The following is a 27,682-nucleotide window of genomic DNA, read 5'->3' on the forward strand; positions in this document are numbered from 1 at the left end:
TGAAAAAAAAAGTAAAAATTTCAATCAATTTTGCGAAGCGAAAATTTTTTCCAAAGAGCAAGAATTTGACAGGTTTAGCAAAAATCAGGCAAATTATTGGCAAAAATATAATAGCACTTTTTCGCAATTTTTTTTGAACCCATGGTAAACATGAGACTTTTGTAGCAACTTAAAAAAGCAAGACCGTGCAATCCTAATAAAAAGCTAAAATTTTGGTAAATTTTTGGCATCAAAGAGCTACTTTTTTACAACTTTTGTTCAGAAAACGCCAAATTTTAATCTGTTAGTGAAAAGGTGAATCTTTTGAGCAATTTTTGAAAAAAAAAAAAGACAAGCCTTGGGATTTTCTTGCAATTAAAACAACTAATTTTCGTCTATATTTCTTGAAATTGTAGGTAAAGTATTGAAACTTGAAGGTAACTTTTGAAAAAAAAGAAGACTTTTTCGGATTTCTTTGCAGAAAAACGACAAATTTTTGTCTATTTTTGGAAAAGCAATATTTTTTTAAAAAATTTCTGCAAAAAGCTAAACTGCAGGAGGACTATTTGAAATTCTAAGCAAAAAAAAAACTTGAAGGTAACTTTTGAAAAAAGAAGACTTTTTCGGATTTCTTTGCAAAAAAACGACAAATTTTTGTCTATTTTTGGAAGAGCAATATTTTTTAAAAAATTTTTTGCAAAAAGCCAAACTGCAGGAGGACTATCTGAAATTCTATGCAAAAAAAATACTTTGGACCATTTTCTAGCAAAAAATGTAACTTTTGGGTAATTTTTGATAAAAACGTGAGACATTTAAAATATTTTCTTACAATTTTTATTGAAAATTGAGACCTGTTTTCAACTTTTTGGAAAAAAAAAAACAAAATCTTCAAGGTATAATGTAATTGGCAATTTTTGGCAAAATAATCGAGACTGTCAAAAAAACTGAGATTATTCAGAAATTTTGATAAAAAGTGAGAATATTTGAAACTTTTCGGCGAATGACACAGCTTTGATCAGTAAAAAATGATGTAAGTATACGATTTTTGCGAAAATGTGTGGCAAGTATCCGTGAGAAATTCCAAATATTTTCTTACAATTTTTATTGAAAATTGAGACCTGTTCGCAACTGTTTCGAAAAAAAGAACACGAAACATTTCAGTATGTATTTCTTTTTTGGCAAAAAAATCGAGACTGACAGAAAAGCTGAAATTTTTTTAAAGTTTTGATAGAAAGTGAGAATTTTTGAACATTTTTGGCGAATGGCACAGCTTTGACTAATAAAAAACAATCAACACGATTTTTGCCAAAAAAAGCAAGGCCCCTTTACACTATTTTTGGCACCAAAGTAAGGCCTTTTCAATTTTAAGTAAAAAGAAAATACTTGAAAAAATTTTGGAACTTTTTGCAAGAGAGCGACTTTTTTTAAAGCAAGAAACGAGCCTATTGGGCGATTTTCGGAAGAAAAAAGATTTAAAAATCGGAACTTCTGAGCAATTTTTTTAAAAAGGCTGAAATTTCTCGAAAATTTTGATGAAAAGCGAAAATTTTTGACATTTTTTGGCAAAAAGCAAAGCTTTGACGGTCTTTGAGAAAATTGGGAGTCTTTGGCAAACCACGATACGCGGAGAATTTTTGGAATTTTTTGGGAAAAAGCAACTTTTTTAAAAGGAAGAAACGAGCCTACTTGGCAATTTTTACGAGAGAGACTTTTCACAATTTCTGAGTACAACCCCCACTACATTCCCCTTTCAAACTCTACAAATATGATGCATGGATAATAATAGTTTTTTTTAAATCAAAAATAGACTTACTCCTCATTTTCAGACACATTCATGGCTCAGTCAGCTGTGTAAAATTTTCTACATTTTGTAAGGGAGAAGTGCACTCACCTGAAACAAAGAAAAAATACAAAATAATGTTAATCAGAATACGATGGTTCTCATCAAAACATTTTTGCAACATAATACATTGATAATAAATTCTGAAAAAGTTACATAATTGTGGTCCCTTCAATTTCGCATGTTTTTCAAAGCAATAAGTTTCAGCTTTATTCATTACCTCTCAAACTACATATTTTAAAAATTTTACAATTTTGTCAACTTGTCGGACACACTGTACTAGAACACATATTTTCATTTTTATAGCACTACCAGAAGTTAAACCTCCGGTGCAACCTATCAATCCATGTGTTCCATCCCCATGCGGACCATATTCTGAGTGCCATGTTATCGGAAGCCAAGCTTCTTGCAGATGTAGAGAAAACTACATCGGTGGACCTCCTAATTGCCGACCAGAATGCGTTGTCAACACAGATTGCTCTCCAACTCTAGCTTGCATTTCTGAGAAATGTAGAGATCCGTGCATAGGATCATGTGGTCTAAACGCTGAATGCCGAGTGCATAATCACATACCAACATGTACTTGCATACCACAACATACTGGAGATCCATTCACACAATGTACTCAGATAGTCATAAGTAAGTTCTTTATTAAATTAGCCGAATCGTCATCAAATAACAACTGTTTTATAAAACTACTTTTCACTTTCAGTCGAACATCCGCCAACTCCCACAAACCCATGTAGCCCTTCGCCTTGCGGAGCGAATGCCAATTGTAACAATGGAGTTTGTACTTGTATTACAAATTACTTCGGCGATCCATACGGTGGTTGTCGACCTGAATGTACCATGAATACAGACTGTTCGCCGAATAAGGCGTGTATCAATTTACGATGTGTTGATCCATGCATTGGTATTTGTGGACAAGATGCTAAATGCGATGTCGTTAACCACATACCAACATGCTCTTGTCCACCAACAACCTCCGGAGATGCTTTTGTAGCTTGTCGTCCGATTGTTCATGTTGGTGAGTAATCTGATGGGTTGGATTTTGCCTTCCTTCACAATGGAATTGAATACCTAATCATATCTAATCATATTCAACAGATATCGATCCCTGCAATCCATCTCCCTGTGGGCCAAACAGCATCTGCAGGGTTATTGATAACCATGCTGTATGTTCTTGCCAACCTGGTCTCATCGGAGCACCACCATCTTGCAGACCTGAGTGTGTAACGAGTGCTGAGTGCTCTTTAACACAAGCATGTCTGATGCAAAAATGCAAAGATCCATGCCCAGGAACTTGCGGCTTGAATGCTAAATGCCATGTTATCAATCATAATCCAATCTGCAGTTGTCCACCAGGATATAATGGAGATCCATTCAGACACTGCCAACTGGTACCAGGTGAGTCATTCAACATTCTCAACCACACAAAGTACTCAATTGAGCAAACATTAATCCTCCACATTTCAACAGCTCTACCACCAACACCCCCTCAACCATTGAATCCGTGTGCTGGCTCGCCATGTGGTCCAAATGCCATTTGCCAAGTGCATGGCGATATTCCAGCTTGCTCGTGTTTGACCAATTACATAGGAAGTCCGCCGAACTGCAGACCCGAGTGTACAATAAATCCCGAATGTCCACCAACGTTGGCTTGCATCAATCAACGCTGTGCTGATCCTTGTTCCGGATCGTGTGGTTTTAATGCTGTATGCTCAGTTGTCAATCATGCAGCTGTGTGTTCTTGCATACAAGGCTACACAGGAGATCCATTCGCATCATGTGCATTGATCACAGGTATGATTTGCATGTTGAAAACTTATTATCTGCTTTTTTGGTTGAGTGGTGGTATCGAATGCGGTAATACTAATATTGCAGGCTTTTATTGAAGTATAAATTTTTTACACTCATCATTCAAAAATCTGCTAAAGCTACATTCGAATAGCTGGACTGCTTTAAAATGGCATGTTTTGCTGCTTGTTTGAAATTTTTTGCTTTAGCTATTACCTGAATAGAAGGCCAAATAAAACAAAAACAGATGCTTGAGAAAAATAATTTTGCCAGATAAAGACAAACCTAGTTATAATACCTACACCTGGTATCATGTTTATAAAACAACCTTCCATTCAAGAATTTTTTCTAAATGAATAAACCACTCTTGATGATGTCATGTTTTGGTGAATGTACAATATTATAATTCATTTCCAGTGTACTTTGGTTCAAAAAAGTATCTGAGTATCATGAAGAGCTAAAAACTTGAAAATAACTATATCACAGCACCAATTATTATTCATTTAATTATTCACTTCAATTCGTAAAAACGAATTTTGCACCAAATTAAAATTGGGTTGGGTATAGAATTTTATAGGGGAAAACCACAACCGCATAAACTGTATAAACGATTGTATACCAGAGTTTGCCTCACACTCTGTAGAGTAAAATCTGTTTAGTCGTGAAAAAAGGATTGAATTTGAGTTGAATGCATTCTGAGATTACCCTACAGTAGTATGTAGGGCAAAGGTACACAATCCTGCTATACACGTTCTGATGCACATTTCATCAACACTTTGTAAAGAATGGAATTTGCAAGTTGCAAAAAGTGGTTGCCTTTTGAAATTAATTTTTGCAAAAATTGTGATTCCACACTTTACAATTTTAATGAAACTCCGCGTTTATAATATTACTGCATGAATCACTATTCACTTGCATTTTTGAAAAATACATTTCACTTTGCACAATAAATTTATAAATAATTTTATGAAATTATCTGCACAAATATCCATATGCAATAGCTTAATTCTTATGATTTTTTTGTGAAAACAACTCATAAATATGCCATTACATAACAATGATGTAATTTATGAGATGTCAATCAGAAAAAAATCTTTCAAAGGCAAGTTTACACACAAGGTGCATTTCATGGATGATTTTTCATTGGATCTCAAGAGTGACTGTTTCTAGTCAGAAGCTAGATAGTTGTAGGGCCAGTTGCTGATAGTAGTACTGATAAGTAGTTTTAGTAGATATAGTTCTTAATACTAGTTGTAGTTAGCATTTATGGACATAATTATAGTACCTGTACAATCAGAACGTCAAGTGAGTATTCTATGATTTAAGTTTGTCTTTATTTGAAATGTATACGCTAAGCTTATAATTCAGTTTGTAGTAGCTTCTACTAACTACGTAGATACTTATGACGTGGTTTTGTTTACAAGAGAACGACAAATTCACACCACTGATGGAGTACTTTACAGCGATGCTGCCATATTGATTCGCCATGTAATGAATGTTTTGATGATAAAGCTATCGATTAATTTTGCAGTACCTATTAACAAGTTTATGGTGCATTGCATAACAAAAAATTCCTTTAGTTAACCGTGCCGACTGATCTAAATTAGTACGAAAAGCTTGGCTTCCATCGAACCAATGTAGATGAAGTTAACGCCTCGTAAGGTAAATGGGAAGTAGTAATTTGAACCAGGAGGTAAGATCCAATTTATTAAAATTTAACAAAATAAAATTTGACAATAATCTTTTTGAATTTTCAATGAATTAAGTCAGTACTGGTAAACTATATTTGGATGCTAATTCAATTTCTTTCACACTAGTTGAGCAAGCTCCGCAAGAGAACTTGAACCCTTGTCAACCATCACCATGTGGCCACAATGCAGTATGCAGAGAACAAAATGGAGCTGGATCATGCACATGCATACCTGGGTATTTTGGTAATCCTTATGAAGGATGCAGGCCTGAATGTGTCACAAATGCAGAATGTTCTCCCAACAAAGCTTGCATTCAGAATAAATGCCAGGATCCTTGTCCAGGAACCTGCGGATCTAATGCAATATGCCATGTAATCAGTCATGTACCTACATGTTCATGCATTGAAGGCTACACTGGGGATGCTACAAGATACTGTCATCAAGTGCCAGTTGCTGGTAGGTTGAAAAATGTCAAAATATAACTTATTTGATAACTTGAACAATTTTATCACCCGGGATGATTACATTTTCAGCTATTCCTCCAGAAGTAATAAATCCATGTCATCCAAGTCCTTGTGGACCCAACAGCCAATGTAAAGAATTGAATGGACAAGCTGTTTGTTCATGTCAACTAACATATATTGGAAGTCCACCTAACTGCAGACCAGAATGCTTAACCAATTCAGAATGTCCTACCCACCTAGCATGTGTGAATCAGAAATGTGCAGATCCATGTGTAGAAATGTGTGGCACTCATGCAATATGTAGAGTTGTTCGACACAGTCCAATTTGTACATGTCAACAAGGTTTCACTGGTGATCCATTCTCCAGATGTTACCCCATACCAGGTAAGATTATACTAACAAGGTTGATTTTCTAATAATCACAAAAGACAATCAAAGACTCACTATTTTTCAATCTCACTTACAGCACCTCCACCAGAAAGTCCTCCAACACCTGTCAATCCATGCATACCATCACCATGTGGCCCTTACTCACAATGTAGGAACATAGATGGCAGGCCATCATGTACCTGCCAAAGTGATTATATTGGACAACCTCCCAACTGTCGTCCAGAATGTTTGATAAATGCTGAATGTCCAAGTCAACATAGTTGTATCAGACAAAAATGCAAAGATCCATGTCCAGGATCTTGTGGTCTGAATGCTATATGCCATGTAAATAACCATATGCCAGTATGCACCTGCTTTGATAACTACATTGGAGATCCATTCACTGAATGCAGACCTAAACCTCCAGAACGTAAGTACATACCTCTACAGCTACACCTCGCCCAAAAATTATAATAATTATGAGTACTGGTCTAATGTGTTTTGTTATTCTAATCTTCACAGCTACTCAAGCCATACCTCTGGACCCTTGTAACCCATCACCTTGTGGTTCAAATGCTGAGTGTAGGAATGGAATCTGTTATTGCCAACCAGAATACCAAGGAGACCCTTACCAGGGATGCAGGCCAGAATGTGTGCTCAACAATGAATGTCCACGAGATAAAGCTTGTATTCGCAATAAATGCAAAGATCCTTGTCCAGGCGTTTGTGGTCAAAATGCTATTTGCACAGTAGTTGAACACATTCCAACATGTTCTTGCCCACCCAGCTATTCAGGAAATTCTTTCATTCAATGTGATATTGTACAAGCAATAGAGGAAATACATCCATGTCGGCCAAGTCCATGTGGACCAAACAGTGAATGCAGAGAAACTAATGGGCATGCTGTGTGCTCATGTGTGCAAGGCTACATAGGCACACCACCATCATGCAGACCAGAATGCAATGTAAATTCAGACTGTAACTTGAATGAGGCTTGCAGCAATCAAAAATGCAGAAATCCTTGCATAGGTGCTTGTGGTGTTGGTGCAATCTGCAATGTCATAAATCATTACCCCAATTGCAAATGTCCTCCAAATTATATTGGAGATCCATTCTCAAGGTGTACACCAAGACCAGAAAGCCCTCCAGAACGACCTCCACAAAATCCTTGCATTCCTTCTCCCTGTGGCCCTCATTCACAATGTATTGTTAGAGGAGAATCTCCAGCTTGCTCATGTTTGACTGAATACATTGGCTCACCACCAAACTGCAGGCCTGAATGTATCAGTAACAGTGAATGTACACCTCATTTAGCCTGCATCAACAACAAATGCAAAGACCCGTGCATAGGGTCATGTGGGGAACTTGCAGAATGTCATGTCATCAGTCACACTCCAAGGTGTGCCTGCCCAACAGGATACACTGGTGATGCTCTCATCAGATGCACTCCAATCAGCTACTTGCCACCAGCACCTGTGTATGAATCACCATGTGAGCCATCTCCATGTGGTCCAAACACCATATGTAAAGAACAAAACAGTGCAGGTGCTTGCTATTGCATTTCTGATTACATTGGAAACCCATATGAGGGATGTCGTCCCGAATGTGTACTGAACACAGACTGCCCTTCAAACAAAGCCTGCATCAATAACAAGTGCCGCGATCCTTGTCCTGGCAGTTGTGGCTCAAATGCTATTTGTCAAGTCATCTATCATGTTCCAAGCTGCACATGCTTACCTGGATACACAGGAAATCCATTCCAATACTGCTCATTGTACATTAAACCTGAAGCTCCACCACAACCTAGTAACCCATGTCAACCGTCACCATGTGGTCCTAACAGCAGATGCAAAGAGCTCAATGGACAAGCAATTTGCTCCTGTTTAGAATCATATTCAGGTACTCCACCAAACTGCAGACCTGAGTGCATAAGCAGCACAGAATGTCCATCAGATAAATCCTGTATTCAACAAAAATGCAAAGATCCATGTCCAAATACTTGTGGTCAGAATGCAAATTGTATTGTCAGTCACCACAGTCCTATATGCTCTTGTAGATCAGGATTCACTGGAGATCCATTCACTAGATGTTACCCTATTCCTCCACCTCAAGCACCTCCAGAACAGAGACCACCTCAAAATCCTTGCATACCTTCTCCATGCGGACCATATTCTCAATGCAGAGATATCAGTGGAGTACCTTCATGCTCTTGCCTAGAAACATACACTGGTGTCCCACCACACTGTAGACCTGAGTGCACAATCAACTCTGAATGTCCCACCAACCAAGCATGCATCAATCAGAAATGTAGAGATCCTTGTCCAGGTTCCTGTGGTGTGTATGCTGAATGCCATGTGTATAACCACATACCAGTGTGTACATGTGAGCAAGGTTATACTGGTGATGCATTCACAAGTTGTCAACCAATACCTAAACCAATAGTTCATCCAATTGAAACAGACCCATGCGATCCTTCACCATGTGGTCCGAATGCTCAATGTAGAAATGGAGTCTGTACATGTTTGGCTGAATATCAAGGAGACCCTTACACAGGCTGCAAACCAGAATGTGTGATGAATAACGAATGTCCAAATCATCTTGCATGCATCAGAAATAAATGCAAAGATCCATGTCCTGGAACATGTGGCCAAGATGCAATCTGCAGTGTCTATAGTCACATACCAATTTGCAGTTGTCCTGTTGGAATGTCTGGGGATGCATTTGTGCAATGCAGACCATTTGAAGGTAATTCACTATTTTTAATATGATATAGAATGTAACATTTATTCACTATGAAAAGTATTTAAATGATTGTATTTTCTATTCAGCTCCTGTTGAAGTTCATCCTTGTCAACCCTCACCATGCGGTCCAAATAGTCAATGCAGAGAGTATAATGGTCAAGCAGTGTGCTCTTGCCTAACTGGATACATTGGTAGCCCTCCAACATGTCATCCAGAATGCATAGTAGATTCTGACTGCAACATGAATGAAGCATGTTCAAATCAAAAATGTAGAAATCCATGCATAGGAGTTTGTGGTATTGGAGCAAGATGCAATGTAATCAATCACAGACCTATCTGTACCTGTTCCCCAGGGTTGACTGGTGATCCATTCACAAGATGCCATGAAATACGTGAGTAAATTTTGTAAAATTGAAACAATCATGATGAATTGATGACTTTAAGAGTATCTTACACTTTTATAAATATTCTTGCAGCTCAACTCCCTCCAGAACCAGTGAACCCATGTGTCCCATCACCATGTGGGCCAAATGCTCAATGCCAAGTTAAAGGAGATGTTCCATCATGTTCCTGCCTGCCTAGTTACATTGGATCACCTCCCAACTGCCACCCTGAATGCATCAGTAACAGTGAATGTCCTAGCCATTTGGCATGTATGAACCAGAAATGCAAAGATCCTTGCCCAGGAGCTTGCGCTCCAAATGCTGTATGTTCAGTTGTTAGCCACACACCTACTTGTAATTGCCAAATAGGATACACTGGAAATCCATTTTCATACTGCTCAGTGCAAGGTAAAAATTATTTGAGAATGATTTAGAGTTTCAACAAGTTCATACTATAATAGGTATATATTTTCAATTGACAGAATCCCCACCAGTGGAAGTATCTACTCCTTGTACACCCTCTCCTTGTGGTGCAAATGCTGTGTGCAGAGAACAAAATGGCGCAGGGTCTTGCACATGCTTACCAGAGTATTATGGCAATCCTTATGAAGGTTGTAGGCCAGAATGTATTGTGAACACAGATTGTGCATCCAATAAAGCCTGCACAAACAATAAATGTAGGGATCCATGTCCTGGTACCTGTGGTCAGAATGCAGTTTGTCAAGTTGTATCACACAATCCATCCTGTACTTGCATTCCTGGATACACAGGAGACCCATTCAGATACTGCACACCAGTTCCAATCCAACAAGGTAAATATTGCTCTAATTCTCTATCACCCACATTGTAATGAGTTATTTTAATGGGATATTTCTAATCATTAATGCAGATACCACACCAAGACCAATTAATGTATGCCAGCCATCGCCATGCGGACCTAATAGTCAGTGCCGTGAAATAAATGGTCAAGCAGTTTGCTCTTGCTCACCAGAATACCAAGGCAGTCCACCCAACTGCAGACCTGAGTGTGTAGTAAGCTCAGAGTGTTCTACAAACAAAGCATGTACCAATCACAAATGTGTTGATCCTTGCCCCGGACCTTGTGGGCTGAACACAAAATGTCAAACCATACATCATAGTCCAATATGTACTTGTGGACCTGGCTATACTGGTGATCCCTTCTCAAGGTGTTATCCAATACCAGGTACTCTATAATTTATGCACATTCTCAATAAACAATTATTCACCCATTATACATATATCTCAACATCAATTCAATTTATTACAGCACCAGTAATTCCACAAGCTATTGAACCAACACGTAACCCATGCATACCTTCTCCTTGTGGTCCTAATTCACAATGCCGAGATATTGGAGGCATCCCATCATGTTCTTGCTCACCCAATTACTTGGGATCACCACCACAATGTAAACCAGAATGTGTTATCAACTCAGAATGCAGCAGCAATTTGGCTTGCATAAACCAGAAATGCAAAGATCCATGTCCAGGATCTTGTGGCTTCAACACAATTTGCAATGTACACAACCATATCCCCACATGTAACTGTGAAGAAGGATACATTGGTGATCCATTCACTAGCTGCAGTCCAAAACCACCACCACGTAAGTGCAACAAATTGAATTCAAGCATATTTTCAGGAATGCGAACCAGAATTCACTCAAAAAATTTTGGTGCAGAAAAAATTTTCAACAAATAACCTTTTACCAAAGAACCCAAATTTGAAATTTTCATTTCCCCAACTGCTGTCATGAATCCTTTGAAAAATTTGAATCAACTCTGGTCCATGAAATTTGAGACAATTGAGACAAATTATTCCACTTGATCTCATATTCAATCATTATTCATTTTAAAGAATTTATTCTGAAATCATACGCATAATGAATAAAATATACTTGGAAAAAGAATTTTCATTTTTCACATTCTGAACATAGTCAGGATTTGAAGAGTCCTTGAAAGGGACGACTGATTATATTTCTACTTGTGAAGAAATAGATAGTGTTTTTTGAAATATGTTGAAAAAATTTGAAAATTGTATTCAAAATTATCACTTACACCTAGAACCTTTATCCAAAAATGATGACTGTAATGTTTTTGGAACCTACCAGGAACCCACATTTTATTTTTGAGTAATTAACCTGTGACTGTTACCCAGAATCATTTTCCCAGTAATGTTCAGGAACCTCCAACCTTGACCCTTTTTTTTGTTTTTTTGGTTCTCATCCCTGCATTTTTTAAAAGTTTTTTCACACTTTTAATTCAAACTTTTTGTACAGCACCAGAACCAGTAGCAACAGATCCATGTGATCCTTCACCTTGTGGTCCCAACACTCACTGTAATGATGGTGTATGCACTTGTATTGCTGAATACCAAGGTGATCCCTATCATGGATGCCGTCCTGAATGTACAATGAACAATGAATGTCCACCACAATTGGCATGTATAAGAAATAAATGCAAAGATCCATGCATTGGGCTTTGTGGTCAGGCTGCCATTTGTCAAGTGTTCAATCACATACCATCATGCAGCTGCCCAGCTGGAATGAATGGAAATGCATTTATTCAATGCCAACCATATGCAATTGAACATAAGAATCCTTGCAGCCCATCACCATGTGGACCTAATAGTAGATGTCGCGAGTATAATGGTCAGGCTGTTTGTTCATGCATTGAAGGCTACATTGGATCACCACCCACTTGTAGACCTGAATGCACTGTCAGTTCAGACTGCCCATTGAATGAAGCTTGCTATAATCAGAAATGTCGGGATCCTTGTCCTGGGACTTGTGGTTTGAATGCCAGATGTCAGGTCATCAACCACAATCCAATTTGTAGTTGTACAAATGGATATACTGGTGATGCATTCATCAGATGTACACCTATACGTAAGTATTTATGTACATTCAAAAGCATGAAATTTATGATTTTTTCCAAAATTTGAGGATTTTATGATAACTGACTGGAAAATTCTCCCGCAGCTGCTGCTCCAATAGAAGTTGTTAACCAAAACCCTTGTGTCCCATCACCTTGTGGACCAAACGCAATTTGTCAAGTGAAAGGTGAAATACCATCATGCTCCTGTTTACCAGACTTCATTGGGTCCCCACCAAATTGCCATCCAGAATGTGTGGTCAATGATGACTGCTCAAGCAACTTGGCATGTATCAACAGAAAATGTAGAAATCCATGTCCTGGGTCATGTGCTTCAAATGCCATATGCACTGTGGTCAGTCACACACCAAGATGTTCTTGTCCTCCAGGGTATTCTGGAAATCCTGCATTCCAATGTATTCTCATGGAAGGTAATGTACAAATTTGTAACATAATTTAATAATGTCACAAGGAGAAATATGTAATCCTGTGTGTCTAATACAGAAACCAGACCTCCAGAACCAGTAACGCCATGCATACCTTCACCTTGTGGAGTAAATGCCATTTGCAGAGAACAAAATGGTGCCGGAGCATGTACTTGCTTGCCAGAATACTATGGAAACCCTTATGAAGGATGCAGGCCAGAATGTCTAGTAAATTCAGATTGTGTGTCAAACAAGGCTTGCATGAATAATAAGTGTAGAGATCCATGCCCTGGCACATGTGGTCCAAATGCTGAATGCCACACAGTATCTCATATTCCAAGTTGTAACTGCTTCATTGGATATACTGGTGATCCATTCAAATACTGTTCACCCATACCACAACAAATAGGTACATATAGAAACCTTATTCAATAACCAATAATGTTGATAATTCAGTTCATAACCACTTGCTTCACTTTTAGAAATTCAAAAACCTAGCAACCCTTGCCAGCCTTCTCCATGTGGTCCAAATAGCCAATGTAAGGAGATTAATGATCAAGCTGTATGTTCATGTTCACCTACATACATTGGCAGTCCACCAAATTGTCGACCTGAATGTGTTGTAAATTCTGAATGTGCACAAGATCGTGCATGTGTCCATCAGAAATGCACCAATCCTTGCATCAATGCATGCGGTCATAATACACAATGTCAAGTTATTCATCACAGCCCAATTTGTTCATGTAAATCAGGATACACAGGAGATCCTTTCTCAAACTGTTACCCAATACCAGGTGAATATAAATCACAAAAGACTACATAAACAAACAATCATATATTTCAATATTGAATTTTTCTTCCAGTGAAACCAGAAGCACCAATAGAGCAAGTAAATCCCTGTATACCATCACCCTGTGGTCCATTTTCACAATGCAGAAATATTGGCGGATATCCATCCTGCTCTTGCTTGGAAACCTATGTAGGAATACCTCCAAATTGCAGACCTGAATGTGTTATAAACTCAGATTGCTCCAGTGTGACAGCATGCATAAATGAAAAATGTCGTGACCCATGCCCTGGATCATGTGGTTTACATTCAATTTGTCACATCTACAATCATATTCCAACATGTACTTGTGAAGAAGGCTATATAGGCGATCCATTTGTAAACTGCTACCCAAAACCACCTGAGCCACTACCACCTGTTGCACAAGATCCTTGTAATCCATCACCATGCGGACCTAATGCACAATGTAGAGATGGCATATGCACATGCAATTCTGAATATCAGGGTAATCCTTATGAGGGTTGTCGCCCTGAATGTGTGATGAACAATGAATGTCCAAACCAATTGGCCTGTATCAGGAATAAATGCAAAGACCCATGTCCTGGAACTTGTGGTCAAGATGCCATTTGTAATGTTTACAATCACATACCAATTTGCAACTGCCCTGCAGGAATGACTGGCGATGCTTTCATCCAATGTAGACCATATGAAGGTAAGGATTGTCTTGCTCATTTTAGAACATTACTGCACTGAAAGACATATTTCACCAAAAAATGATGTTTTTGCAGCACCAATAGAGGTACACCCATGCCACCCCTCACCATGTGGTCCCAACAGTCAATGTAGAGAATACAATGGTCAAGCTGTTTGTTCATGCATTGCTGGATACCTAGGAACACCTCCAGCATGCAGACCTGAATGCACTGTGAACTCTGACTGCAACTCAAATGAAGCTTGTTCTAATCAAAAATGCAGAGATCCCTGTCCAGGCACTTGTGGCATAGGTGCCAGATGCAATGTGATCAACCATAATCCCATTTGTAGTTGCCCACCAGGATATACTGGAGATCCCTTCAGCAGATGTCAATTTTTGCGTAAGTTTGATAATTCTCAACTATACTCAAGACAAAACAAACCTTTTTACTAATCGCAAATAAATACTATTTTAGCACCACCACAAGCAGTTCAACCACAAAACCCATGCATTCCCTCTCCATGTGGTCCAAATGCTCAATGTATTGTCAGAGGAGAAACGCCATCTTGTTCTTGCCTATCAGAGTATATTGGCACACCCCCAAACTGCAGACCAGAATGTGTATCAAATAGTGAATGTCCTGGAAACAAGGCTTGTATCAATAACAAATGTGGAAACCCTTGCATAAATGCCTGCTCCCCAGATGCTGAATGTCATGTCATTTCACATGCACCTAGATGTTCATGTCCAGCAGGCTACACTGGAAATCCACTAGTTCAATGCACTCCATATGGTGAGTAAAAATAGAACACTTTGTTTCAAGACTTGCATGTACATATTAAATTAATCGAATACTCAATGAAATGTCTCTTCTTAGTTGAACAAAAACCAGTTGAAAATCTGTCACCATGCATACCCAGTCCATGTGGCAGTAATGCAATATGTAAAGAACAAAACGGTGCTGGATCATGCACATGCATACCAGAGTATTTTGGTAATCCATATGAAGGATGCCGACCTGAATGCATAGTTAGCACAGATTGTTCTCCTACAAAAGCATGTCTAAATAACAAATGCATCGACCCATGCCCTGGAACATGTGGATCAAATGCAATTTGTCAAGTGGTATCACACACAGCAATGTGCACTTGTTTACCTTCATACACTGGAGATCCATTTAGATACTGCTCACCTATACCCACACCACCAGGTATACATAAAATCAAAACATCATCTATATGTAGTTCAGAAAGCTGAACAACCCTGACAATTTGTTCATATTTATTTGCAGAAGCACCAATATCAACACATCCTTGTTATCCATCACCATGTGGACCAAATAGTCAATGTAAAGAGATAAATGATCAAGCAGTTTGTTCATGTTTACCTACATATGTTGGAAATCCACCATCTTGTCGACCTGAGTGTGTCAGTAGTTCAGAATGTCCATCAAACAAAGCATGTATTCAACAAAAATGTGCAGATCCTTGTCCTGGTTCATGTGGTCAAAATACAAATTGTCAAGTTGCACATCACAGCCCAATTTGCACATGTAAAAGTGGTTATACAGGAGATCCTTTCTCAAGATGTTACCCAATACCACGTAAGATGCGCCTTCACATTACTGTATCATCATCATTTCAAATAGAGATGGTAAAAAAAAATTAAAAATTGATTTTCAGCACTGCCAGAAGCACCACCTGAACCTGTTCATGTTAATCCCTGTATTCCATCTCCTTGTGGTCCATATTCCCAGTGCAGAAATGTTAATAACTTACCATCATGTTCCTGCTTACCAACATATATTGGACAGCCACCCAACTGCCATCCAGAATGTACCATCAATGCTGAATGTCAAAGTGCACTTGCTTGCATTAAACAAAAATGTCAAGATCCTTGCCCAGGATCATGTGGCCTATATGCTGAATGTCATGTCAACTCCCATATTCCCATTTGTACATGTCCAGAAGGATATACTGGAGACCCATTCTCACAATGCACTCCCAAACCACGTAAGTAATTGCAATAAATAATTACACGCCATACAAACAATATTTTAATTAAATTTATCAAAATTTCACAGCTGAAATCCCTCCTCCTGCTGCTGATCCTTGCAATCCATCACCTTGTGGAGCTAATGCTCAATGCCATGATGGCATCTGCACATGCATGCCAGAATATCAAGGCGATCCATACCAAGGCTGCCGACCAGAGTGTGTAATAAATAGTGAATGTCCATCCCACTTGGCTTGCATTCACAACAAGTGTAAAAATCCATGCCAAGACACATGTGGCATAGATGCTGAATGCAACGTTTACAATCATATACCAATTTGTAGTTGCCCAAGTGGAAAAACAGGCAGTCCATTCATACAATGTAGACCAGTACCAGGTATTGTTTCAAAAGAGCAATTGAAACTATCATGTTGAGAATTTTTCAATACTAATTTTTTCCTAATTTATATTCACACTTTATAGTTCCTACTGAAACCCACCCCTGTCAACCATCACCATGTGGCCCAAACAGTCAATGTAAGGAACTAAATGGACAAGCAGTGTGCTCTTGCATACAAGGTTATATTGGATCCCCACCATCTTGCAGACCTGAGTGCATAGTTAATTCTGATTGCAAGTTAACTGAAGCTTGTAGCAATCAGAAATGCCGAGATCCTTGTCCTGGAACATGCGGCATTGGTGCCAAATGTCAAGTTATCAACCATAATCCAATTTGTAGTTGTCTTCCTGGCTACACTGGTGATCCATTCACAAGATGCCAATATATTCGTAAGTTTGCATATTCACACCAAATTTAGTTCACAATGAAAATAAGGGTTTAAATATAAATTATCCTTTCAGCCGCAGCACCCCCACCAGAACATGTTAATCCATGTGTACCCTCACCATGTGGACCTAATGCTCAATGTCAAGTAAAAGGAGATGTACCATCTTGTTCATGCTACCCAACTTACATTGGCTCCCCACCACACTGCTACCCAGAATGTGTGAGCAACAGTGAATGCCCCAGTCACTTGGCATGCATAAATCAAAAATGTAAAGATCCCTGCCCTGGTGCATGTGCACCCAATGCAGAATGTCATGTTATTAGTCACACACCAATGTGTAACTGCCATCCTGGATACACAGGAAATCCAATGATCAGCTGTTCAGTGCTAGAAAGTAGGTTGGATTTTAAAAATCATTAACAATACTTTTCAGCAACAAGTTTTTAATGAAACCATTTTTCAAATCAGGCCCACAACCTCTGGAACACACATCACCTTGCATCCCATCACCTTGTGGATCTAATGCAGTTTGCAGGGAGCAAAATGGTGCAGGATCCTGCACTTGTGTAGCTGAGTACATTGGTAATCCATATGAAGGATGTCGACCAGAATGTGTTGTCAACACTGATTGCTCTTCGAATAAAGCCTGCATTAGAAACAAATGTGGAGATCCATGTCCTGGAACCTGTGGAGTCAATGCTGAATGTCAAGTCATTTCTCATTCACCTTTATGCACATGTTGGCAAGGATATACTGGAGATCCATTCAGATATTGCAGCCCAATCCCAGTTCAACCAGGTAAATATTACATAAATGAACAGATATTCTTGATGAAAAAATTATAATTCAAGCTCAACTTGAAATTATTTGTGTTTAGATCCTGTTCAACCTGTGAACCCATGCCACCCTTCACCATGTGGACCAAACAGTCAATGCAAGGAATTCAATGGTCAAGCAATATGCTCATGTAAACCAACTTATGTAGGAAGTCCCCCTAATTGTAGGCCAGAATGTGTAGTCAATGCGGAATGCTCTTACAACCAAGCTTGTGTGAACTATAAATGTGTCGACCCATGTCCTGGAACTTGTGGAGTAAATGCTGAGTGCAGAGTAATTCAACACAACCCAATTTGCTCTTGCAGACCATCATTCACTGGTGATCCATTTGTCAGATGTATTCCTGAACCAAGTAAGGATTTGCTCCATCAGATATGTTTCATTTTTCCCTGCACATTCTCCAACAAAACCTAATTTTTGCAGAACCATTGCCAGAAGCACCACCTGCACCACTCAATCCATGTGTACCAAACCCATGTGGTATCTATGCTGTGTGCCAAGATCATAATGGAATACCATCATGCACATGTTTGCCAGAGTACATCGGATCCCCACCAAATTGCCATCCTGAATGTGTTGTGAATTCTGATTGTTCTGGAAACCTCGCATGCATAAAACAAAAATGTAAGGATCCATGTATTGGCTCATGTGGTTTTAATACACATTGCGCAGTCAACAACCACATCCCTATCTGCACTTGCATCGATGGTTACACTGGAGATGCTTTCACAAACTGTTACCCTATTCCACCTCGTAAGTGATGCTCTAATTATTACTAGGGCAACCCAATACATTTTTTTGAATGTTTTTTTGTTGCACTCCGATTACAAATGTAACAAAATCATTTTGCGTTTCAGAAAATTGCCTTTCATTTAAGACCTACTTCATTTCGAATATTTTCGAATATTTTCCCTTAAAATGAATATTTTCACATATTTGATTGCTATTTGAATATTTTCATCTAAAATTACCATATATTTCGCAATTTATCGAATATTTTTGAATATTTTGGAAATTTTTGCATTTTGAGAATTGCAACACAGGAAACGTCATTTTCACAGAATGTTGAAGATGAAAAAAATGGCTCTTTTTACTGATGATGATATTGATGATTGATGAAATGATGATGAAGATTGGATTTTAAATTAGGCTTCGATTTTTTTTCTATTTTTGACGATCAAAATAGAATTTTGATTCAACAATTTTGTTCCATTTTGCGAAATTGCGATTAATGCATGTGATTTAGGAAACAAAACCCAACGATGTAGCCATTTTTGTAATGTGCTTGTAAAGGCGAGTGAAACGATACCAAATTTGATTTTGAATATTTTTGAATATTTTAGGAGTAATCGAATATTTTTGTCGAATATTTCACCTCAAAAAATCGAATATATATTGAATATTTTACCTTGAATGAGAGCATATTTTGGGTTGCCCTAATTATTACATCATGGAGTTGAAATGAAAAATTGTTTAACCTATGCACAATTTATTTCAGCACCAAAACCAATAGAAACTGATCCATGCCATCCATCACCTTGTGGAACGAATGCACAATGCTCCAATGGTGTATGCACTTGTTTACCAGAATATCATGGTGATCCCTATTTTGGATGTCGACCAGAATGCGTTATTAATCAAGAATGCCCTCCTGACAAAGCTTGTTTGAAATATAAATGTACCAATCCATGCACTGGAATATGTGGACAGAATGCACTTTGCGAAGTGACCAATCATATTCCAGTGTGTATTTGCCCACCAGGAATGACTGGAAGTCCATTCATTGCTTGTCAACCATATCATGGTAAGTCATTTTGAATTTTAGAGTTCTGTAATATTTTTTTTTTCAAACAAGGGTAATCACTTCGAAATGAAAAATCAACACTTTAGGCGGGACATTTTTCAAAACACTTTACAACTTCTTTGTTGGGAGGGAGTGGGTAATATTAGACACTTCAATTTATTCAATTTTTTGTTTTTTTTGGAGGAATGGAAGAGGTCAAAAACGCTATTACCATTGAAATTTTTCATCGGCCAGGAATTCTGCAAACACTTCATGACTGTAAATTTTTTGTTCTTCAAATTTTCAAACTTATTTTAAGCGTTTTTCATAAAAAATATTAATCATCAGCCTAGGTACATATTTGGGGTAATTGCTCTATCAATAATTAGGGCAACTTTATTTTCTTCAGCACCTCACCCTCCTCAATTTTCTGAATCAAGAAAAAATCAGGCCTTTTGTTTTCAAAAATTCCAAATTCGCGAGTTTTTCAACATTTTTTGAGACATTTCAAAGCCTTTTTTCACGACTTTCCCACCAGTTTTCAAAAATTCCAAATTCACAACTTTTTCACGTTTCTTCGGGACATTTTATAGCCTTCTTTCACAACTTTTTGAACTCTTTTCCCGCGATTTTCAAAAACCAGTACCTTTTTGAATAATAGAAAATTCACAATTTTTTTAAAATTATTCTAAGCATGCAAAACTTGAAAATATTTTTCATCATGTGAGAATGTTGAAGGTACATGAATTACCCCCTCCCTCTTTCCCTACAAACCACACCCTTCTCATAAGTAAAGTCCAAGCTTTTTAGAACCTTTTCCGTTTTTTTGAAAAAAAAAGTAGGTACAGGTTGAAATTTTTCAGAGTTGAAAAATGTATAGCAAAGTGGCCTGAGTGAACTGAGGGCAAAATGCGTTCAAAAACATTTTTGATGTGAAATTGTGATTTTTTAACCTGAAAAATTTTCCTGTTCAAGTAATAGTGCACTATAAAATCCAATTGGAAAAAAGCAAATGACCCGAGTTCAAGAAGCACACACACGGAAAATTCAACCCTTTTAGAAATTTGAGAAAAAATGAGTGACTTTGATAAATTTTTGGTAGATTTTGCGACTTTTTCTCGTCTTTTTGCAATTGGTAGACATCCTGTTCTTTTCAAACTTGAATCGGTCTAGTAGGAGAATTAACGAAATTTTTTCCAAAATTCCACAAAAAACGAAAATAATTTGAAAATATGAAGTCTGATTTAAAAAAGTAGCACTTTTTGATAAACTAGTTAAAATCAGTACAGCTGCAGGACTTGCAGGACATTTCTCTATTCATACTTACAAGAAGTGAAGAATCTTCAAATCTCAAAATAACATTTTGATCAATTTTCAAAATGTTTGGGCGTTTTCTCCTTAGATAAAATTTTACTTCATTTGAAGCTGATTTTTTATTAAATCCAAAACTGGAAAATTCAATAATTAATCCTGAATAATTTCAATTTTCAACATTTTTTGTGATTTTTTTTGAAACTGAGATTGCAATGTGAAAGATTAAAATTGAAAATATTGGTATCATTCCACTCTACTTTATTGCAATTTAGCATCAATTGAATAACTTTTCCTCATGAGCAGTTTATACTTATTTTAGTAAAAAATACTGAGATTTTTTCTTTTTCTCTTTGGGAGCTTATAATAAAATTCAGAAAAACAATCAATATATATTCAGCTGATCAAATTGTGCATCAAAATAATCTCACAGAGAATAATTAGAAAAATCCGGAAAAAATTTCACTTCATTCAAAGCAGATTTTTTTGAAATTTGAAACCATAAAAATTTTGTTAATTTCCAAAAATTGTCAAAAAATTATAATTTTTTGAAATTGATATTCCATAATAAAGAAACTGAAAAAAACAATTCAAAAAAACAATTGAAAATAACATTTAGCTGATCACATTTTATTAAATCAAATTTCCATCAACATGGATATTTGTTGGTTTGCAAATCAACATGATCTACTGGAGAAAATTTGGGAAAATACTTCATTTCCGAGATAACTCAAATTCAATTTTTTTTTCAAATATCACAAATGATTCTTCAGTTCAAGTTGGTCATCAAAATTTCAAAATTCATCATTTAAACTCAATCTCTGAGAACAAGTTGTATGACATGGCCCCTAAATGTCCTAATAAGAACTAAAAAGTATTATCCAAAAATTTGAATAACAGACAATTTCCCTCAAACATTTTTATGAGATACAACCTGATTATTAAACTTGAAATATGAGCCATTCTCGCCCTCTCTGGTTATTTTACACTCTCAATTTTCCCTCAAGATGTCCTTTTCATTTCATTGGCTTGTAATAATCAGCTTCAATCTCAATTTGAAAATTTATTCCAAATGCACAAAATTATTTTGAATTTCATCATTACATAATCGACTTACCCACTCAAAATCATGTTTTCTCACATCTATAGCAAAAATTTGCACTCACCTGAAACAGAAAATGACATAAATTTGTGATTAATGGGTGAATTAACAACAGTCTTGTGAATAATAGATCAATTTGGTTAGGTCAAATAACTCTCTTGTTTGAACATGAGAGCTTTATTTACAGTAATTTGTGTTTTCCTGATTTCATAATCATAACACACTCATTTCTTATAACGCCAACACTTGACAATTTTTCACAGAACCTGTCGAAGTACATCCATGCAACCCATCACCTTGTGGACCAAACAGTCAATGTAGAGAGTACAATAACCAAGCAGTATGCTCATGTATCTTAGGATACATTGGAAGTCCACCAATGTGCAAACCAGAATGTGTGGTTAACTCAGACTGTAACTTGAATGAGGCATGCAGTAATCAAAAATGCAAAGATCCATGCCCAGGTACATGTGGTATACAAGCAGTTTGTCATGTAAGAAACCATAATCCAATTTGTAGCTGCAAACCAGGCTACACTGGCGATCCATTTACTCGTTGTCAAGTCATAAGTAAGTCACCAAATCAAATATCAAGTATACTATTCGAGAGATATAACTCAACACTACAATTGTTTTTTTTCAATAGTTGAAAGCCCACCTCCACAACCAAGCAATCCATGCATACCTTCACCTTGTGGGCCCTATTCACAGTGCATTGTGAAAGGAGAAATACCATCATGCTCCTGTTTACAAGATTATATTGGATCACCACCACACTGCAGGCCAGAGTGTGTCAGTAATGGCGAATGTTCAGATAACTTGGCTTGTATAAATCAAAAATGTAAAAATCCATGCCCAGGAGCTTGTGCTCCCAATGCTGAATGTAGAGTAATAAGCCATACGCCAAGATGTAATTGTATTTCTGGATACACTGGAAATCCAACTATTCAATGTGATATCATAATTGGTAAGACTAAAAATTTTACCCAATCAGAAATTTTGCATCAACAGTATTCTAATCAACACGTTTTTGACAATGTAGAACATAGACCCGAGGCACCACCAACACCTTGCACACCCTCGCCATGTGGAGCAAACGCAATTTGCCGCGAGCAAAATGGTGCTGGGTCATGTACCTGTCAAGCAGAATATTATGGCAATCCTTATGAAGGATGCCGGCCAGAATGTGTTGTCAACAGTGACTGTCCATCCCATAGAGCATGTGTTAATAATAAATGCCAAGACCCATGCCCAGGAACATGTGGAGCAAATGCTGAGTGTAATGTTGTATCACATGTACCAATATGTACATGCTGGCCTAGTTACACAGGAAATCCACAGGCATATTGTGCTCCAATAAGAGAAGGTATGAAAAAAAAACTCATTAAGTACCACAAAATCTTAAAACATGCTAATTGATCCGTTTTTTCATTTAGATAAGCCACCAGTACCAACCAATCCATGCCAACCAAGTCCATGTGGTCCAAACAGCCAATGCAAAGAAATCAATGGTCAGGCAATATGCTCATGCATACCACAATACTTTGGAAGCCCACCAAGCTGTCGACCAGAATGTGTGGTCAATGCAGAATGTCAGTCTCACTTGAGCTGCATAAAACAGAAATGTGAAAATCCATGTATTGGAATGTGTGGACAAAATGCTGAATGTCGAGTGGTGAATCACAGTCCTATATGTTCTTGTAGAATACGCTATACCGGAAATCCATTTGTGGCATGTAGTCCCATTCCAGGTAAGATTAGTCATTTATTTTTTTGATCACAATGGAATTGGTTAACTCATTTGATGTTCATTTTACAGAAGCACCACCACCACCTCCGGAAATACCTAGAGATCCATGTGTACCTTCACCTTGTGGGCCATTTTCAACATGTAGAGATGTCTATGGGTCCGCTGTATGTTCATGCATACCAGAATATACAGGCTCACCACCTAACTGTCACCCAGAATGCATAAATAGCTATGAATGTCCCAGCAATAAAGCTTGTATCAAGGAGAAATGCAGGGATCCGTGTCCTGGATCTTGTGGGGCAGGTGCAATATGCAATGTGCATGATCACATACCAGTATGCACATGTCCACCTGGATACACTGGAGATCCATTTACATACTGCAGTCCAGCTCCACCACCTCGTAAGTGTATTAAATGCATCGTGAAATGCAACAGGATGAACTGTTATTAACGAATTTTGTTCAACAGCTCCTGCCCCAGTAGAGCAGGATCCATGCTCTCCAAATCCTTGTGGGCCAAACGCCAACTGCAAAGATGGTATATGCACCTGCATACCAGAGTATCATGGCGATCCATTCGTTGGTTGCAGACCTCAATGTACATTAAATGATGAATGTGCATCAAACAAAGCATGTGTCAGGTATAAATGTGTTGATCCTTGCCCTGGCTCTTGTGGCACAGGCGCCATATGCAACGTGTACAACCATGTTCCAGTTTGCACTTGTCCACAAGGCATGACTGGAAATCCTTTCTCCTACTGTCGGCCTTATGAAGGTAAATGAGAGAAATGCAAAATGCATCATAACACTTGCAATATTTATGAAAACTAATTATTCATTATTTGTTTTCAAACAATAGAACCACCAAAAACCAATCCATGTGTACCATCACCATGTGGTCCAAACAGTCACTGCAGAGAACATAATTCACAAGCAATCTGCTCATGTCAACCTTCTTTTGTTGGTTCTCCTCCTCAATGTCGTCCTGAATGTATCACCAATTCAGAATGTCCTCAAAATGAAGCTTGCATCAATCAACATTGTCAAGATCCCTGTCCAGGAACCTGTGGTCTGTGGGCACGTTGTGTGGTCAATCACCACAGCCCCATCTGCTCATGTCCCCCATCATACACAGGAAATCCATTTATAAGATGTGATCGTATACCAGGTACATTTCAACAATTTGCAAACTCATCCAATTCTACGCTTGGTCATATGAGATGAATTATACATGAATTCTATCAATTTCTTTACAGTTGAATCAGCACCTCCTACACCCCCAGTCAACCCCTGCATACCTTCACCATGTGGAGTTTATGCAGAATGTAGGGTGCAGAATGAACAAGCAGTCTGCACTTGTTTACAAGGTTATGGAGGAAAACCACCGCACTGCAGACCAGAATGTATCAGTAACACTGAATGTGCAAGTCACTTGGCTTGTATCAATATGAAATGTAAAGATCCTTGTATAGGTTCATGTGGTGAACACTCTGTTTGCCATGTAACTAATCATATTCCCAACTGCTACTGTGATACTGGGTTCACTGGTAATCCATTCACACTATGTTCTCCTATCCAACGTAAGTTGAATGAAAATATGGTTAAACTATGTTTAAATACAAACTTATTGTATAAACTTAAGATAATTCTAGTCATAAAGTATTCTTAGTTATAAAGAAATCTGTCTGTCTTGTCGCCGAATTTGTCTCAATTCTCAGTCAAACATTTTTAAGTTGTCTCTTGCATGTTGAATTGTAGGGGTATTTTGATAGGTAAGTATCTTGCATGGATTTTGCACCTTGTGTATGCTTGCATTTGTATGGTCACAGTACAAATATTTTACACAAATCATTATTCAAAGTCTAACAATGATGATCATGAAATTTGCAACCATTCTGCTACTTTTAAACCAGGATAGAAAAATTCTAACATTTTGTAAATTGAATTCACAGAACAACCTCCAACACCAATTGCACCTGTTGATCCATGTTATCCATCTCCTTGCGGACCAAATGCAAGATGCCGCACAGAAAATGGATTTGCCATATGCGAATGTTTACCAGAATACCAGGGTAATCCATATGAAAACTGCAGGCCAGAATGTTTGATCAGTTCAGATTGTGCAATGAACAAGGCTTGCATAAGAAATAAATGCCAAGACCCATGCCCTGGCACATGTGGATTATCAGCCATTTGCTCAGTTTCTAATCACATACCAATTTGTTATTGCCCAGAAGGCACTACTGGAGATGCATTTAGAATCTGTGAGCCTATTCCAAGAGGTAAATCAACTTTCTCATACCATTATGCTTTAAGGGCAAAATTAGAATGATGACTAATCTGATTTTCATTTAGTTCCTATAGTACCATCAAATCCATGCTATCCATCTCCCTGTGGACCCAACACCAATTGCAGAGTTTCCAATAATGTTGCTGTATGTGAATGCATTCCTGGATTTGAAGGATCGCCTACTTCAAGTGGCTGTCATCCTGAATGTGTCATTAATGCAGACTGCCCAAGAAACAGAGCTTGTATAAACAACAAGTGTGTTGATCCTTGCCCAGGAGTGTGTGGCTACAAAGCAGTATGCCAAACACTAAATCATAGCCCAGTTTGCTCATGTCCTCCTCCATTAGTTGGCGATCCATTCAGTGAATGTAAAGAGGCACCAGGTAAATAATACATTGCACTGGTTTTTTCCCAATTATAAAATACAAAAAAATTATTCTTTCTTGAAAATTCCACAGCTGCCCCAGTAGATCCATGCAATCCTTCTCCATGCGGCCGCAATGGTCAATGTAGAGTAGTTGGAGGAGTTGCATCATGCACATATCCTGAATGTATCATCAATCAAGACTGTCCCAGAGACAAAGCTTGCTTTGGACAAAAATGCAAAGACCCTTGTGTAGGTGCTTGCGGCATAAACGCCATATGCCAAGTAGTAAATCATGACGCCGCTTGCTCTTGCCCACCTGGATACTATGGTGAGCCAAGATTACAATGCCGACAAGAAACTGCACCAGAACCAAAACCAGAATGCGTCAGCAATAGTGAATGTTCAAATAATAAGGCTTGCATCAATCATGCTTGCCGAGATCCGTGTGCTGAAAGCGCAAATGTATGTGCTGTCAATGCAGAATGTAGAGTACAACAACACAGGCCATATTGTTTCTGCAGAGATGGGCTTACAGGAAACCCTCAAAGTTACTGTTATGAAAGTGAGTTTAATTACACCCAAATGTAACCCAAACAAACCATTTCGGTATCTAACAAAATAAAATTTTATTTCAGTTGGCTGCCGCTCGGACATAGATTGTCTTCCCACTCAAGCATGTGTCAATAGAGAATGTACAGATCCTTGCGCATACACCCAATGTGGCGTCAATGCATTATGTCGTGTCGATAACAATCACAAAGGCCGGTGCCACTGTCCGGAAACATATTTCGGAAATCCTCTAGTCAGTTGCGAACGACCTCAATGCACTTCTGATCCTGACTGCCCAGGTGATCTGGCCTGTATCAATCAAAAATGCCAGAATCCGTGTAACTGCGCTCCTTCGGCACTTTGCACAGTTGTTGGTCACAAACCCAACTGCAGATGTCCACCAGGGTACACTGGAAACCCTTACACATCTTGTACTATAGGTCAGCAAAGTCACTTTATCATAATGCTCTTGAATTTTCAACCTGACAGGAAACTAAAATCATATTTTGTTTTACAGCTCCCATAGAAACGCCAGTAGAATGTAAAATGGACGCCGATTGTTCCAGTAAATTGGCATGTTTCAGTGGCATGTGCAAAAATCCATGTCTTGAAACAAAACCTTGCGGAGCTAATGCTGAATGTTCTGTTGTGGACACCCTACCACTCAGAACAATGACATGTTTATGTTTACCTGGTTATGTTGGAGATGCTGATGTGCAATGTAGGAAAGGTAAAGAAAAAAAGAAAAAAAAACAGTAAAGTTCTTCTAATAGCATAGTAGAAATTGTTGCATTAATCCGATCGCTTCGCTAATACAATTTCTTATGATTTCAGGTTACTTTATAACTA

General features: G+C 38.0%; 1 protein-coding gene across 1 annotated transcript in view; it reads left to right on the top strand.

The window, feature by feature from the left end:
* dpy (dumpy) overlaps positions 1-27,682 on the top strand; it is a 256,705-nt gene that overhangs the window by 208,388 nt on the left and 20,635 nt on the right. The window contains exons 55-98 of the mRNA XM_065347532.1: positions 2,126-2,458; positions 2,532-2,846; positions 2,927-3,226; positions 3,299-3,622; positions 5,383-5,391; positions 5,434-5,763; positions 5,841-6,155; positions 6,238-6,570; positions 6,663-8,885; positions 8,969-9,274; positions 9,359-9,673; positions 9,748-10,077; positions 10,155-10,469; positions 10,554-10,889; positions 11,562-12,170; positions 12,264-12,587; positions 12,661-12,990; positions 13,064-13,375; positions 13,445-14,080; positions 14,157-14,462; positions 14,538-14,855; positions 14,940-15,272; positions 15,354-15,665; positions 15,745-16,074; positions 16,146-16,454; positions 16,541-16,846; positions 16,919-17,239; positions 17,314-17,643; positions 17,723-18,034; positions 18,106-18,435; positions 19,181-19,486; positions 22,142-22,447; positions 22,524-22,844; positions 22,920-23,243; positions 23,314-23,628; positions 23,697-24,029; positions 24,097-24,402; positions 24,487-24,795; positions 24,884-25,207; positions 25,580-25,909; positions 25,983-26,300; positions 26,376-26,846; positions 26,920-27,273; positions 27,351-27,563. Of these exons, the coding sequence (XP_065203604.1) occupies positions 2,126-2,458; positions 2,532-2,846; positions 2,927-3,226; positions 3,299-3,622; positions 5,383-5,391; positions 5,434-5,763; positions 5,841-6,155; positions 6,238-6,570; positions 6,663-8,885; positions 8,969-9,274; positions 9,359-9,673; positions 9,748-10,077; positions 10,155-10,469; positions 10,554-10,889; positions 11,562-12,170; positions 12,264-12,587; positions 12,661-12,990; positions 13,064-13,375; positions 13,445-14,080; positions 14,157-14,462; positions 14,538-14,855; positions 14,940-15,272; positions 15,354-15,665; positions 15,745-16,074; positions 16,146-16,454; positions 16,541-16,846; positions 16,919-17,239; positions 17,314-17,643; positions 17,723-18,034; positions 18,106-18,435; positions 19,181-19,486; positions 22,142-22,447; positions 22,524-22,844; positions 22,920-23,243; positions 23,314-23,628; positions 23,697-24,029; positions 24,097-24,402; positions 24,487-24,795; positions 24,884-25,207; positions 25,580-25,909; positions 25,983-26,300; positions 26,376-26,846; positions 26,920-27,273; positions 27,351-27,563 (16,332 nt within the window). The remainder of the gene's footprint in view (positions 1-2,125; positions 2,459-2,531; positions 2,847-2,926; positions 3,227-3,298; positions 3,623-5,382; positions 5,392-5,433; positions 5,764-5,840; positions 6,156-6,237; positions 6,571-6,662; positions 8,886-8,968; positions 9,275-9,358; positions 9,674-9,747; positions 10,078-10,154; positions 10,470-10,553; positions 10,890-11,561; positions 12,171-12,263; positions 12,588-12,660; positions 12,991-13,063; positions 13,376-13,444; positions 14,081-14,156; positions 14,463-14,537; positions 14,856-14,939; positions 15,273-15,353; positions 15,666-15,744; positions 16,075-16,145; positions 16,455-16,540; positions 16,847-16,918; positions 17,240-17,313; positions 17,644-17,722; positions 18,035-18,105; positions 18,436-19,180; positions 19,487-22,141; positions 22,448-22,523; positions 22,845-22,919; positions 23,244-23,313; positions 23,629-23,696; positions 24,030-24,096; positions 24,403-24,486; positions 24,796-24,883; positions 25,208-25,579; positions 25,910-25,982; positions 26,301-26,375; positions 26,847-26,919; positions 27,274-27,350; positions 27,564-27,682) is intronic.

Source organism: Planococcus citri, chromosome 2 (genome assembly GCF_950023065.1).
Source record: "Planococcus citri chromosome 2, ihPlaCitr1.1, whole genome shotgun sequence".
Classification (NCBI taxonomy): domain Eukaryota; kingdom Metazoa; phylum Arthropoda; class Insecta; order Hemiptera; family Pseudococcidae; genus Planococcus; species Planococcus citri.